Source organism: Marmota flaviventris, chromosome 11 (genome assembly GCF_047511675.1).
Source record: "Marmota flaviventris isolate mMarFla1 chromosome 11, mMarFla1.hap1, whole genome shotgun sequence".
Taxonomy (NCBI): Eukaryota; Metazoa; Chordata; class Mammalia; order Rodentia; family Sciuridae; genus Marmota; species Marmota flaviventris.
The window spans coordinates 10,544,081-10,557,170 of NC_092508.1; the positions used below are offsets into that span (position 1 = coordinate 10,544,081).

General features: G+C 41.2%; 1 protein-coding gene across 1 annotated transcript in view; it reads right to left on the reverse strand.

Moving 5' to 3' along the window:
* Positions 1 to 5,510: 5,510 nt before the first annotated feature.
* Positions 5,511 to 13,090, reverse strand: part of Daw1 (dynein assembly factor with WD repeats 1) — a 31,284-nt gene continuing 23,704 nt past the window's right edge. The window contains exons 10-12 of the mRNA XM_027941998.2: positions 10,161 to 10,237; positions 6,751 to 6,913; positions 5,511 to 5,545 (exon numbers count right to left, since the gene is read on the reverse strand). Coding sequence (XP_027797799.2) covers positions 5,511 to 5,545; positions 6,751 to 6,913; positions 10,161 to 10,237 — 275 coding nt within the window. The remainder of the gene's footprint in view (positions 5,546 to 6,750; positions 6,914 to 10,160; positions 10,238 to 13,090) is intronic.

The window sequence follows — 13,090 nt, forward strand, 5'->3', positions numbered from 1 at the left end:
AGGAGAAATACAATATATACCATAACACCTAGGATATTGGGGAGTAGGAAAGATCAGGCAGAAAATGTAGATTTGAATCAGATGCCTTGGAACGCAAGAATGGGTCTCAACTCCTGAATAGCAGACTCTATGAATACCTGACATGACACCTCTCACCTCATTAGACATTCAAAATTGAAGGCTAAATCTATTAACATAATTTACTCACAAATAAATTATCGGACCACGTTATAGCATATATGTTGTAACAAGTCTTCCCTCTAAAGAGATTTGCCTTCAGATAGATTCATTCTCCTGTTTCTATTTTCTTGCCTCAATCCAAATCTGAGAGGAAGACCCTATAGATATTTAAAAGATTGTCTGAGACAAAATGGAGCCCATGCTGAAGGAGAAGCTTGTAAACATCCCCACAGATGCTGGGGAGGCAGTGGAGGCCGTTCTAAATATAGGCCACCTGCTTTGCTGGAGAGAGTCAGAAGCACACTGAAGAGGGATGGCTGGTGCTGCAGCACAACTGGGCACAGGGCTTCCGAGAAGCCAGGGGGCTGCTCCCTGCGCACCCTGGGAGAGGGCAGAGCTTCACCCTCCTCTTTCCCATCACTCCAGCCAGATTCCAACCTGGAAATGTGCCTTCCTGATGGAGAAAGGGAAAGTCAAGAACACTTATTGACCATCAAGTACACCACAGGCCTTGATCGAGTGCTTCTTCAGTATTATCGCATCTCATTCGATGATTATACTTATATTTGATCCATGAGGACACCAACTCAGGCAGGAGAAATGACTTCTTCATAAAGAATAGAATAATGAGCGGAACCCTGTGTTATTCCAAAATCCGTGCCCCATGCCACTCCCATGTGAGGAGGGTTTTCTCCCCGTGATCAGGTATGTCAAGGACTCTGCAGCCTTTGGGTCCTGCCTCTGCCTCTGCACCCAGCTGCAGTAACAGGGATTGGGCCACCACCAAGGATCTGCTGGAGGTCGGCCGGGGCACAAAAATCTCTCACCCTGCCCAGAAACAGTAATATACTAGGTTGAACCATACGAAATTACTTTTTGTAGGTCAAAATTTGTCAATATCAGCAAATTTCATATGATTTGATCTAATCGCTTATTCATGGTCATAACCCAAGAGCACTGTAACTGTTATCCAGCTTCCTGGTAGAGAGTTTCTGGCCTAGAAAAGCATTGTGCACGTCCTTTTGCCTCAGGCACACCTGGAACACAAGTCTCCTGCCTGGAGGAAAATGCCCAGTATCATTCTCTAGTCCAGGAATATACATACCTTTGGGAAAACACGGGAAACCATATTCGAAGTAGGCAGAAATTCAGACATTACCCCTGGAATTGCTATTTACACAACTAAAGATGAAAGAGATTCCTAGAAATATCTGCCAATACCAAAGTGTATAGAAAATAAAGTAAAATGCTAATCCAGGAGCAACACCACAAAGGCTTCCTTCCCAGGGGTCCTCAAACATTTGTATAAACCAAAATCCAAACTACCAAAGATCAACCAGAAGTGCATCTGGAGCCATTTACTCTAAATGGGCTCTGGCTTCTTTGACTGGCACTGTGGGCAATTCAAATTCCAATTTGCGGGCGTTTGTCAATTCCTTCAATGAGAAGCACTGAAATTTGAGTGATCACATCAGAACACCTTAGGGAAATGTTTCCATCTTTAAGATATATATTTGACAAATTCTGATTTTTTTTTAAATAAGAATGTTATTGTGTCCAGTACTGGGAAGAGAATTTCAAGAAGAATTTTTAAATTCCACTAAATTAATGATATTTACATCTCCCCCCTCATTAGCAATGATTTCCACTGTGTGTGCAGCTTGGAAGAGGCTTTTCACTTAGGGAGAAGTTCAGCACCATGCAAATGGGAGAAGGTCTGTAAGAACCAGGGCTGATTCAGTCACAACCCCTACATGTTTATTACACTGAGCCAAAATGTTATTCCTATCCCTGAATGCATAAGAATTCTCCAGAGCTGAGGACTCAAGTTATTCACTGAATTTCTTGGACTTCCCTTTTGTTTCCTAGGGAAAGGTGAATTGGGACACTTTATTACAAGGATGCTCCAAACCACAGTATATTAATGAGAAAATGGGCCTTGAATGTTCTTTGGATGCTTTTGTGGGTCTTGAATACATTAAATCCAAGTCACTAAAGCAGTGTCTATGGATAATATGGCTACCACTAAGTGGCTGTACCATGTACCAGGCTCTTCATGGCTATTGAATCATTTAATCCTCACAGATTCTCCCCATTCTATCATTAGTTTCATTCCATGGATAAGAAAACCAAGTGATGCAGTGTTTGCATTCTCAACATCCCTGAGCCGAAAAGCAGTGAGGCAGGATATGAGAGTCCATATTCTATTCACCAAAATACTGTCACTCACAAGCATCCAGCAGGCATGGCTCTCCCCCCTCCCCCTAGACAAGGACCATTATAAAGGTCTGATAACAAGAAGGCAACCATGACCTCCACTTGTTTCAGAAGATGGGCAGCATGCATGTACACACACACACACACAAAAAAAAAAAAACGTGGAGACTTCCTTCCTCTTTTGAAATCTCCAAACTTCTTGCACACCCCCTGTGGTAACCAAGGACTGTCCCATGTCCCTGAAAACCAGTTAGAAGGTTTCCAAAGTACTCATCTTGTCGGGGAGACACCATCAAGCATTTCCTCTTTTTTACTCTACAGAATTGACTCTCTCTGAACCTCTGACCTCTGCTGAAATGAAAGGGACAGCAGGTGGCTCTCCTGCCACAAGTTTGAGTAAGCAGCCTTTCTCAACTTGGTCTCAGACTTTTGTCTTTGACAACCAAACATAAACCAGCTGGACCCTTTAGCTTTACAGGTATATAAAAACCGTAAAATTAGAAGTATTCACAGTATTAGGACTCTCAATCCATTGAAATTACAATAAACTTTTTAAAAACATAAAACTAATCCATATTCACTTTGATCAAATATTAGTATTAAAAAACTTGAGTTTTTGATTCCTTGATGGACTGTGTTAGTATAAAATAAATGATCATAACATGGTCCCAAACAGAGGAACCTACAAAGAAAACTGGAGCTCTCTCTTCTTCACCTTCCTGTGTGTCTGCACAAGCAGATGGGAAAGTGTCTCTTCCCTGCATTGATGAGATGTGGCATTTGTCCCAGATCTGCCAAGACAGTCCTGAGCTTGGAGCCACACCACAACCTGAGCACTTCCCTATCTCCCCACACAACCCTGATCTGTAAGGGACATAGGGTAAGAAGTTGACTCTATACTCTTCATTTGTAGCTCTTAAGAAAAGCTGGAGCTTATCTGCCAAAAGGTGAACACTGCCACCCGCTGAAGGAGAGAACAAACGATGTGCTGGTTTACCAACCAAACACAGGGCAACCTCTCCCAGTCTCCCCCATGGGGGTTGTTCAGTAAGACGCAGAGAGGTCAGACCTGCTGTGGCAATTACTTGTTAATGTCCCACAGTCCCAAGCAGAGGAGGCCGCTTTGTTCCAGGCGAAGCGTCCAACACCTCCCCGAGGGCTAAACAGGGGCACCCTCACCTTCATGGTAATCACAGCTCCCATTTTATCTGGAATTCCCACGTCTTCAAGTCCACAAATAAGTCATAAGTTCATTTTAAAACTTGGAGATAATACAACCGGAAACTCCACACACAAGAGGAAACTTTGGACTTGGTAGTTTTGGCCTCAGGTATACCTCAGAGAACTCCTCCACTACTTTTTCCTGTCCCCTCCATATTCTCAGACATCATCCATCCTGGGAATTTCTTATAAAAACCAAAGTGTTCCAGAGGAAAGGCAGGCGGGGGTGGGGGATGGCAAAATGGGGTAAAAGACTCAAGTTATATTAACTTCTAAACACACTATCATCTCTAAATTGGGGCTCATAATCCCAACTTCATTACACTCAAGAACTGATTTATGCAAAAGTCTTGTAACCTATAAAATATATAAATTTTTTCTGCTCATTTCAGAAAGTAATCTGTTAGGGCAGAAGGAAGCCAGGGCAATCAATTAGAAGATTTCAGTTTCTAGTACGATATTGATGATGAGATTGATTATAGGTTACAAATCAAAAGAGCAAAATGACTGGGAATCTTGGATTTATTTTTCAATTGAGGCAACTGTTTACAATTTGGTAGACAGACTGAGAAAATAAGGGAGAAAGTCAATGATGATTCCACTCTAAGTAGGGTGAGCACTAAGGCGAAAGAACAAGTGGAAGGAATATGGAGGTAGTAAATGCACTCAGCCCTCCGCATCCGTGGACTCAACCAACTATGGGGCCATACCTGGATCATGGTGAGCTCTCAGCCACATTGGTCATGGCTTACGTTATTAAGGAAAGGAGCTGTAGAGATCTGCCTTACGGCACAGTTCCCACAGTTTCAGCTCAAAATTGCACTTAAATTGTTGGAGGTGGTGGATATTGTCAGTGTCCCGACCATGACTGTGGTGTCACGGCATTTACGTATGTCCAACTCTTCAAGATGTGTACATCAAGCATGTGTATTTTTTTATATCAATTAAGCCTTTTGTGAAAAAGAAAAAAAAATCTGTATAAGATTCTCATGACTTCTCCTGCACTAAATTCAGGCATCATTAGTTTTAGCTTGTGTTTTATCTTTTAGCATTAATCTTTAATATGCATTTGGGCACTTTTACAATCTTTTTTAAAAGTTATATTTTAATATCCCAGCAATACTCAGGTGGATGTTCAATTGTTTTCTCTCATACTTTGATTGTTGTCCTAGCAGGTTTTTCAATTCAATAGTGCATCTATTCTGTTTAACATTCCTTAGGGATAAACCTGCCTACATTTTTCAGCCCATTATCAATTAGTAATATTTTTCCTATTAAATAAGAATTATTTTGATTATCCTCATATCACCATTGAAACACATATAGATATATAATTCATAAGAAGTTTTCTCCCAAAACTTTATTCAGCAGAAATTATAACAATGGCCTTCTAAGTGGAATATAGACCACATACTGCTAAATCATTCCGGTTGGTTTCACTTATCAGCATCACAATACTATTAAAAAATAAAATGTCAGGGCTGGGATTGTGGCTCAGCGCTACAGTGCTTGCCTAGCACGGGCGGGACCCGGGTTCGATTCTCAGTACCACATAAAAAAAAAAAAATAAAGGCATTGTGTTGTGTCCATCTACAAAAAAAAAAAAAAAAAAAGATTCATATTCTCTCTCTCTCTTTTAAAAAAAAAAATGTGACTGAAATCACTAGAGGCACCAAACCCTAAGCTGCCCCTGCCATTTCCACCAAATAACATCAAGAAATGATAAGACACCATCAGTTTTAATAGTTCTATATGCAAAGATAGTGCATGAAGAGAGGGCTTGCAGAAGAAGGGAAAGTGTGTGAAATATCAGAAGAGCTTGCCCTTCTTCAGGAAGCCCCGGGTCTTGACCACAGTTGCTGGTAAGTTTGCTCACTCGCAGACCTCTCCAGTCAACGCCATATCCTACAGGTATTGTCCTTGCTACCTGAGAAAACAAAATTCAGTCATTGTTTTCTTTCTCTCTCTCATTTTACCAAGTTGACATTTTCTGGGTCACTGCCACTTAGCAATATGCTAAATGTGCTAGACTCTTAGCATCTAGCTGCAGAGACTCTGAGCAGTGCAGGCACTTTTGAAATAGAGGTTTTCCTTCTGTCTTTTCCCATGATACCAGTCAACTGTGAATTGAGCAGCACCACCTCCTAGTCCTACCACAGAAGTACAGTCAACTTGAATATCTCCAGGTTTGGGTGACAAGCTTTTCAGAATGTCAGTAGGTTTCCTCGTCAGCAGTGGAGCTGTAGTTCTCTCTCCTCCAGGGACCAGGTCCAAGCCATCATCACCAGAAGGGTGAGGGCTGTGGGAATTGGGGAAGCCATTGGAGACTGCACGCATAGCCCACAGGAGACCCCTCACATTTGAAAAGAAGGAAGAACACACTGGCCACTTTTCTGCCAATCTGTGATTCTAAGCCAACCTCAGACAGTCCACTAAAAATACATGCCATTAATCATAAGAGGGTCCACCCAGAAAAGAGTCCACCCAGACCAATTCAATAAAGTGGTGTTCTGCTGGTGGCAAGACAGAGATGCAACCCCACTCTAACAAACTGTCGTCAGTCGGTTGGTTTTTAGCACTTGATGCTTTGAGATACAGTAAAAAAAAAAAAAAAAACAATGGTATCTTTAAAGAGCTCAGGGATTTAAGTGCCAGCACTTAAACAAGGCACAGACAACTAACATTCTTTTTTATAGTCTCCAAGGTCTTCTGTGAAATTGGTTGGAGAAAGAGGCACCTCAGAGCCAACCTCACATGAAACTCAAGACGCGGGAGGGCGGGTCCCTGGGAGCCTACACAGCCACCTTCCTCCTTGCTACAAGGGCTCCTGCAGGAACATCCTGCTGCCTCCCTTGATTTTCATCTTGGGAAGGGATCTGACCCTGGGTTCACAGTACAGCACGTGGTCAGTTGGGGCAGTGTTTTAGGAATATCCACGTTTTAGTTAACACTGGTACTATGGTTTAGATAGGTGTCTCCCAAAAGGTCATATGTGAGACAATGCAATAAGGTTTAGGGGTGAAATGGTTGGGTTATAAGAGTCAGAGGTGAAGTCCCTGTAGCCTTTAGCATGACACCTCTAACAGCCCCTTTAAAGGGAAAAGCAACTCTGTGGCTGTGTTCTTCCCACACCTGTGATGACTATGTTGCCTTTATAGTTGAAAGCACATGAAAAGATTTCATCAGTGTGTCCCTCGAGGACCTGCAGGCACTGGCCAGTCTGTGCGTCCCAGATTCGGGCTGTTTTGTCAGAGCTGCCAGTTAGAAGACGGTTCCCTTGCGGGTTAAAAGAAATCTGCAAAGAGAAAGAAAAAAGGAAAAACAATCACAGGTTTGTGTAATGGTTCCCAAGAGGTCTTCACCAGCAAAAAGGGAACATAACTACACATCTGTCATTGACCAGCCTGGTATTTACTCTTAAACAAAGAAGTTTCTTCCTGACAGGAAAAATATTGAACATGAAAACTGCAATCAAGATGGAGAAGTTTAATTGTCTGCGCCTCACAATTCTAAAGATAAGCACTCTGATAAAATTGAGAGTTCCTCTGGGACCTGATAAAACTAAGATCAAATAACGGGAATTAAATGGCTTGCCAAGATGAGCCTGGGACCTTGGGAAGGGGAAGGAGTCAGAGGTGAAGTCCTTGTAGCCTTCAGCGTGACAACTCTAACAGCCCCTTTAAAAGGAAAACCAAGTCTGTGGTCAAAGCTGTGAACCAAAGCACTAATAATTACAGGATTCCCCACCCAGCTTCTTTCCAAAGCCTCGAAATCCCCTTCCCCATGCAAATAAAGAGGCAGGGCCCTGATGTGGAAGGGAACACATGCCAGCCCATGTCATCTCTACAACACAAATTTCTGTAATCAAAAGCATAACAATCTCCCTTCAAGTCCGTACCGTAAGATAAGTGATGTCCAGGTCCACAAGAAAGCACTTCTTCATCTATTGATGCCCTAATTCTAGCACTTTCCATAAATGTTTGGGTGCCTCCCACGTGCTCAGCATTGTCAGAGGAACTTGTTGGTCCCTGATTCTTTGGCTGTTACACTCATATGCCTCTCTGGTCAATGATTTGAGCGACCTCCTCTATAACTGAAGGTGTGAAGAGGGCAGGGCCATGTCTCTTGTCATTATATCACCAGTGCCTGCACAAAGCCCAGCACAGCAGAAGCTATCAGAAAGGGCTTAATAGTGGCATAAGTGAATGAATGCTTTAGCTTTGATTTCCACAGAAACACCATTAGCACATGGCCACTCCATATGTGACATATTCACTTAACATGCAAAATATTTAAAATGCTAAGTTTGAGAATCCTTTATATTTTCACACCCATAAAAACAGATGTGTACTTGCTGAGGGGAAAAGTCAGACACTTAGGAACAGGGCCAGGGCTCCCTCCTCACCTGCCCTCCATGTTCCACCTTCCCTGCCCCTCCTGCCACCCCTACATCTCTCAGCCCAGAAAGAGGGTGTGGGGTGTGTTGCCATGGAGACCAGAATTGACCAGTCAAAGGGCAAGGGTCACCAGCAGCAAGTGCAGAGGCAGGGGGGACGAGAGTACAGCAGGGGCAGCTCTGGGACAGGGCCTGCCCAAGGCTTGAAATCATCACTCTGATCCTGCCCAAGGAAGGAGCAGATATGACCTCGGGCACAGGACCCAGAATTTGGGCTGAGCTGGGAGGTGAGAGCCACCAAGGCCCTGCTTACTCTACAATGTTCCATGACACAGGTAAGCCTCAGAGCACCCACTGTGTGGCTCTGCTCCATGAGCAAAATTTTGGGAAGAGTTTATACAAAATCCTGAGATACAGCTCTGGAATCTCAAAGTGGATAATTTGTACTTGAAGTGTTAACTATTTTCAGGAAATACTTCTTCAATTGAATTTTATTCACACAACACTTGGTACTTGATGCACAGCATGCTTTTTGTATAACATGTTTACTAGAACCAGAAAATGCTCTTCATAAGCCCCTTAAATTGCTGCATTAAACATTTTCAGCTCACTAAATCTTTTGCTAATAGTTGAAGAGGATGTTATTTTGTAATTTTTTAATGTTTGAGAAATAATTTACTATGCTGAGTTTGAGGGGGGACACTTAAAAATAACATCTGTAATGGTTAATCTTAATTGTCAACTTGATTGGATTAAGAACTGCCAAGGATTAAGAGGGTTATGGGTGTGACAGTGAGGATGTGTCTGGGAATGATTGGCATGTGGGATAGCCAACTGAAATAGAGAGCCTCCCTAAGCAGGGCAGCACAGACCAATAGGATGATGGTTTGGACAGAATAAAAGTTGGAAGAACAAGGAAGCCTCAGTAGATGCAAGCTCCCTTCTTCTTCTACTGGTTTTTGATTGCTGTTGTGATCATCTAAGGATATCAGATCTTGTTTCTTTACTCTTCCAAGTGGATTCTCCAGAAGCCTTTGGTCTCAGACTAGGGTAGCGCCATTGATCTCACTTGTTCTGCGGCTTCAGCCTCTTGGACTGTGCAGCTACTGTTCTTCCAGCTCTCCAGCCTGCAGCCGGCCATTGTGGACTACCCAGCTTCTGGTTGTGTAAGCCAACTAAATAAGTCCCCCTTTTATTATTATACTTCCTGTTGATTCTGTTCCTCGAGAGATCCCTGACTACGACAGCATCTTTAGGTAACTGATTATAAGAAAATAGAATATAATGAAACAAACTTTAGTACCTCTGTCCCAACAGATCTAGTCTTTTTAACTTTTTGGAGACCCTGGGTTTTCTGTGCGAATACTCGGTGGTTCCACACTCAATAGAATAAAAGTGGTTGTGAATATTTTAAAAGTACATTTCATTAAATTCTTAAATTCCTACAAAGGCAATCATCAATCATGTACAGGTAAAGTCTGTCTGGTCTAATTCACTTTTTTTTTAAGAGAGAGGTAGAGAGAATTTTTTTTAATATTTATTTTTTTGTTTTTGGCGGACACAGCATCTTTGTTTGTATGTGGTGCTGAGGATCGAACCTGGGCCGCACGCATGCCAGGTGAGCGCGCTATTGCTTGAGCCACATCCCCAGCCCGTCTAATTCACTTTTAATTCCTTGGTGTCCAGAGCTCAGAAGGGAAGACCACTGCTGGCAATGAACATATCCAGAAAAGATGGCAGCCAATTGGGATTTTTATTTTTTGAATGGTATACATTTTGCAAGAGGTTTTATCAGTTGATTCAAATGGATGTTCAGCTTAAAATAATGGTCAAATGCAGATATAACAAATGGGGTTCACTGTCGCACCTTCTCTGATGTATCTCCATTAGCTTGAGCAGCAATCCCTGGCACCACTTTGGACTTCACAGAGACTTGGTAACACATGATCCTCTTTGTTTAACTGTGTTCACTCTGGATTGACCCATTTGATGTCAGGAACATTTCTTTTCCATTTATTCCATATTAATACATATGTTAGGCATTTTAAGAGGTAAGTTATTAAATATTAGAAATCAAGGATTACTCTTATTTATGTAAAACATGCTGTTTATTTTTTGAAAGTAAATAAATGAGGAAGTAACTCACCTTTGAAATTTCACCCTCATGGCCTTCCAATTTGGTAATGCATTTTCTTGTGGCTGCACAGTAAACTCTGGCTGTTCCTTTTGGAAAGGTGTGGGGATATATATCAATTCATCTGAAATGCAGAACTTTGGGCCAAAGAGTTTAAATTACCCAAATATCTACCCTGTGATACATAAGCTCCATGTTGAGTTCTTGCCAGTAGCAAGAGCCAACCACCTATCTTCTAGATGCAACCCTGTCCCACACAGACCAAGGTGAAAGAAGTTCTTCCCTATCCCTGACCTTATTAGAAGAGATAATGTGTATAAGGTAGAAGAAGCAGTGAGAGCCAGGAATAAAGAAGGGAAAATATTTTAAAGGGCAAAAAAGGAAAATCAAGAGGTCTGAGTCTGGATTCAGGGAGCGCACCGGACTCCTGAGAAGTCGGGCCTCTACTCACTGAGCAGAGAAGAGACTGAAGGGCCCTAGGCACAGAAAGTACTGTAGAACATTTTGTTTCCATGGTAGGAAGGGCCACCATATCACAGAGATTGAATAAAAAGATGTTAAGATGGATGGATGGATGGATGGATGGATGGATGGATGAATCAAAGTGGCATGTAAATTTCCTTAGAATTAAGAAAGGAAGAGTTAACTAGGTATAGACAGAGAAAACATGGATAGTGAAACTGTTCTCAGAAGAAAAGTTATAGTGGACCTAGCCAGATGCTTTCAGTATTACATAAAGGTAAAAATACAGCAAGGGTAGGGAACTTTAGGTACTTAATGTGCATTCAGAGAAAAGTAAAATACCTTAATAAATATTTTTATTTACCTTTCTGACAATGCCAACTTCAAATGGAGTAGATAAAATGATAAAAAAAAAAGCCCTGCTACTTTAGAATTTATATGATTAAAAACAAACAAACAACTACAAGAAAAATAAAACTGCTACATAGATGTTTCAAAATCCTGAAAAGAGAAGGGCCAACCAACTTGCTGACAGCTCAAAAGGGAATTTCCTGCACAGACCAATGCTTCACAAATTTTACAAAAGCGTTTTTTAAACTTCAGGAGATACATAAATAATATGACTCTAAACTTTCTAGCTAGAAAAGAGGAATAAGGACACTAAGATAAAATAAAATAAAATCAGACATGAGATTAACTCCAAGGAGGAAGAAAAAGGGTATGTATATAAAGAAACAGATGTAGCTGTACATGATCACCCGTGTCAAGCGAGAGCCAGCTTTTCTAGGAAGGGAATTAGGAGAAAGGCCAGAGAAAGATAAAACTGATTGGATACACACCAAGACTTCTTAGGAAGCACAGGATAAGAAAAGGCTTACAAAATCTCTAAGGCGGGTAGATATTTTTTTGAAGTACTGAACAAGGAAAGAACAGGTCACTTTTGGGGAAATAGATGACAGAGAAAACAGCTGGAAGCACTGAAGTTGTGCTTTACCCAGCCATCCCTCAGCACCACCATCCGCCACCGCGGCTCCTCCCCCCACTGCCCCAATGCTCTGTGTAGTACAGTGACCTACAGAGGACACACGTATGGAATTGCTCAGGCTTCATCTTGCTCTCCACAGTATAAATCCACAAGGGCCCTGGTTTCTCTCTTTTGGTCACTGTCACAATCCCTGGCACAAAGTAGTTATTTCAGTACATACTGGTGAATGAATTTTCTCTGTGTAAATGATATTTAAAGTGAAAGGATCAGGCTGGCAGCATAGCTCAGAGATAAAGAGCATGCTCAGCAAGGCCCCAGGTTCAATTCCAGCAACAAAAAATAAATACATAAATAGAAAAGGGTGGATTAATTGCAATTGAGGATAGTTTTAAAAGTCAAGACATACAAAAAGATTAAAAAGTAAAGGGTTACTTTAAAAATAATGTTCCCCAGATGCAGGGTATTTGCATTTTAGAATATAAAAAGGACTTGTACCAAAAGAGCACCATTAAAAGTTCTAGTGACTAAAAAAACAAACATGCAATGTAATTTTGGAAAGGAGACAGTGAAATAAAGACAGTATCATTACAATAAATCAGTGACAAAACTCTACAATTGATCACAGCACAAAAGATAAGTGACTATGCACATGTTAATCACAAGGAACGAATCAAAGGAAATAGAACATGACATACTTGGAAAGAGCACCTCATTTTGTCAGAATTGTTCAAGTGGCTATCAGGGAAATTATGTATATGTGACGTAGAGTCATGTGGTCTTTAGGAGAATCAGACAGACATAAATAGCCTTATATGTGCTCAACAGAGAAATGGCTCAGAAATAGTGCTGACTCATGCATGGCTGTCAGAACAATAACAGTTATAGTAAGCATGATATGTATTCATAGGGGGGATATAGTGTCATCATGGAAATGATGTAGATATACACAGGGTGGTATCATAGTTGGTAATGAGGGAAATGACCCAAATGTTCTCATTAGGGAGACCATGCAGATACAGTGTCCTGTCATGCACAATCACCAGAGAAATGACCTAGATAGAAATAGTATAATGTCACACATTATTGACAAGGAGGTGACAAGAGTTTAGAATCGAGATGAGACAAAAAATAGAGAAGCATCATGCATAACCAATGAGATGATCCAGATGTAGTGTCACCCACAGTTATTAGAAATTGATATACACATAGTGTAATGTATATGAGGATATTATACAATGCAGCAGCACAGCATGGTGACAGAGATGTAGTATAATAACATACATGGTCCTCTGGAGATGAAGCACACATGGCACACACTTGTATGTGGTGATCAAGGCCATAACACAATATAAAATGAGGAATGGTTTTCAAAGGTCTAACACAAACAGTCTGGGATCATAAAGAACTGATGTATACTATAGAAACCTATGTGAATATGAAGATAATGTAGATATAGATACAATGGAGAAGATGATGTATTCTTTTTGGAGATTAT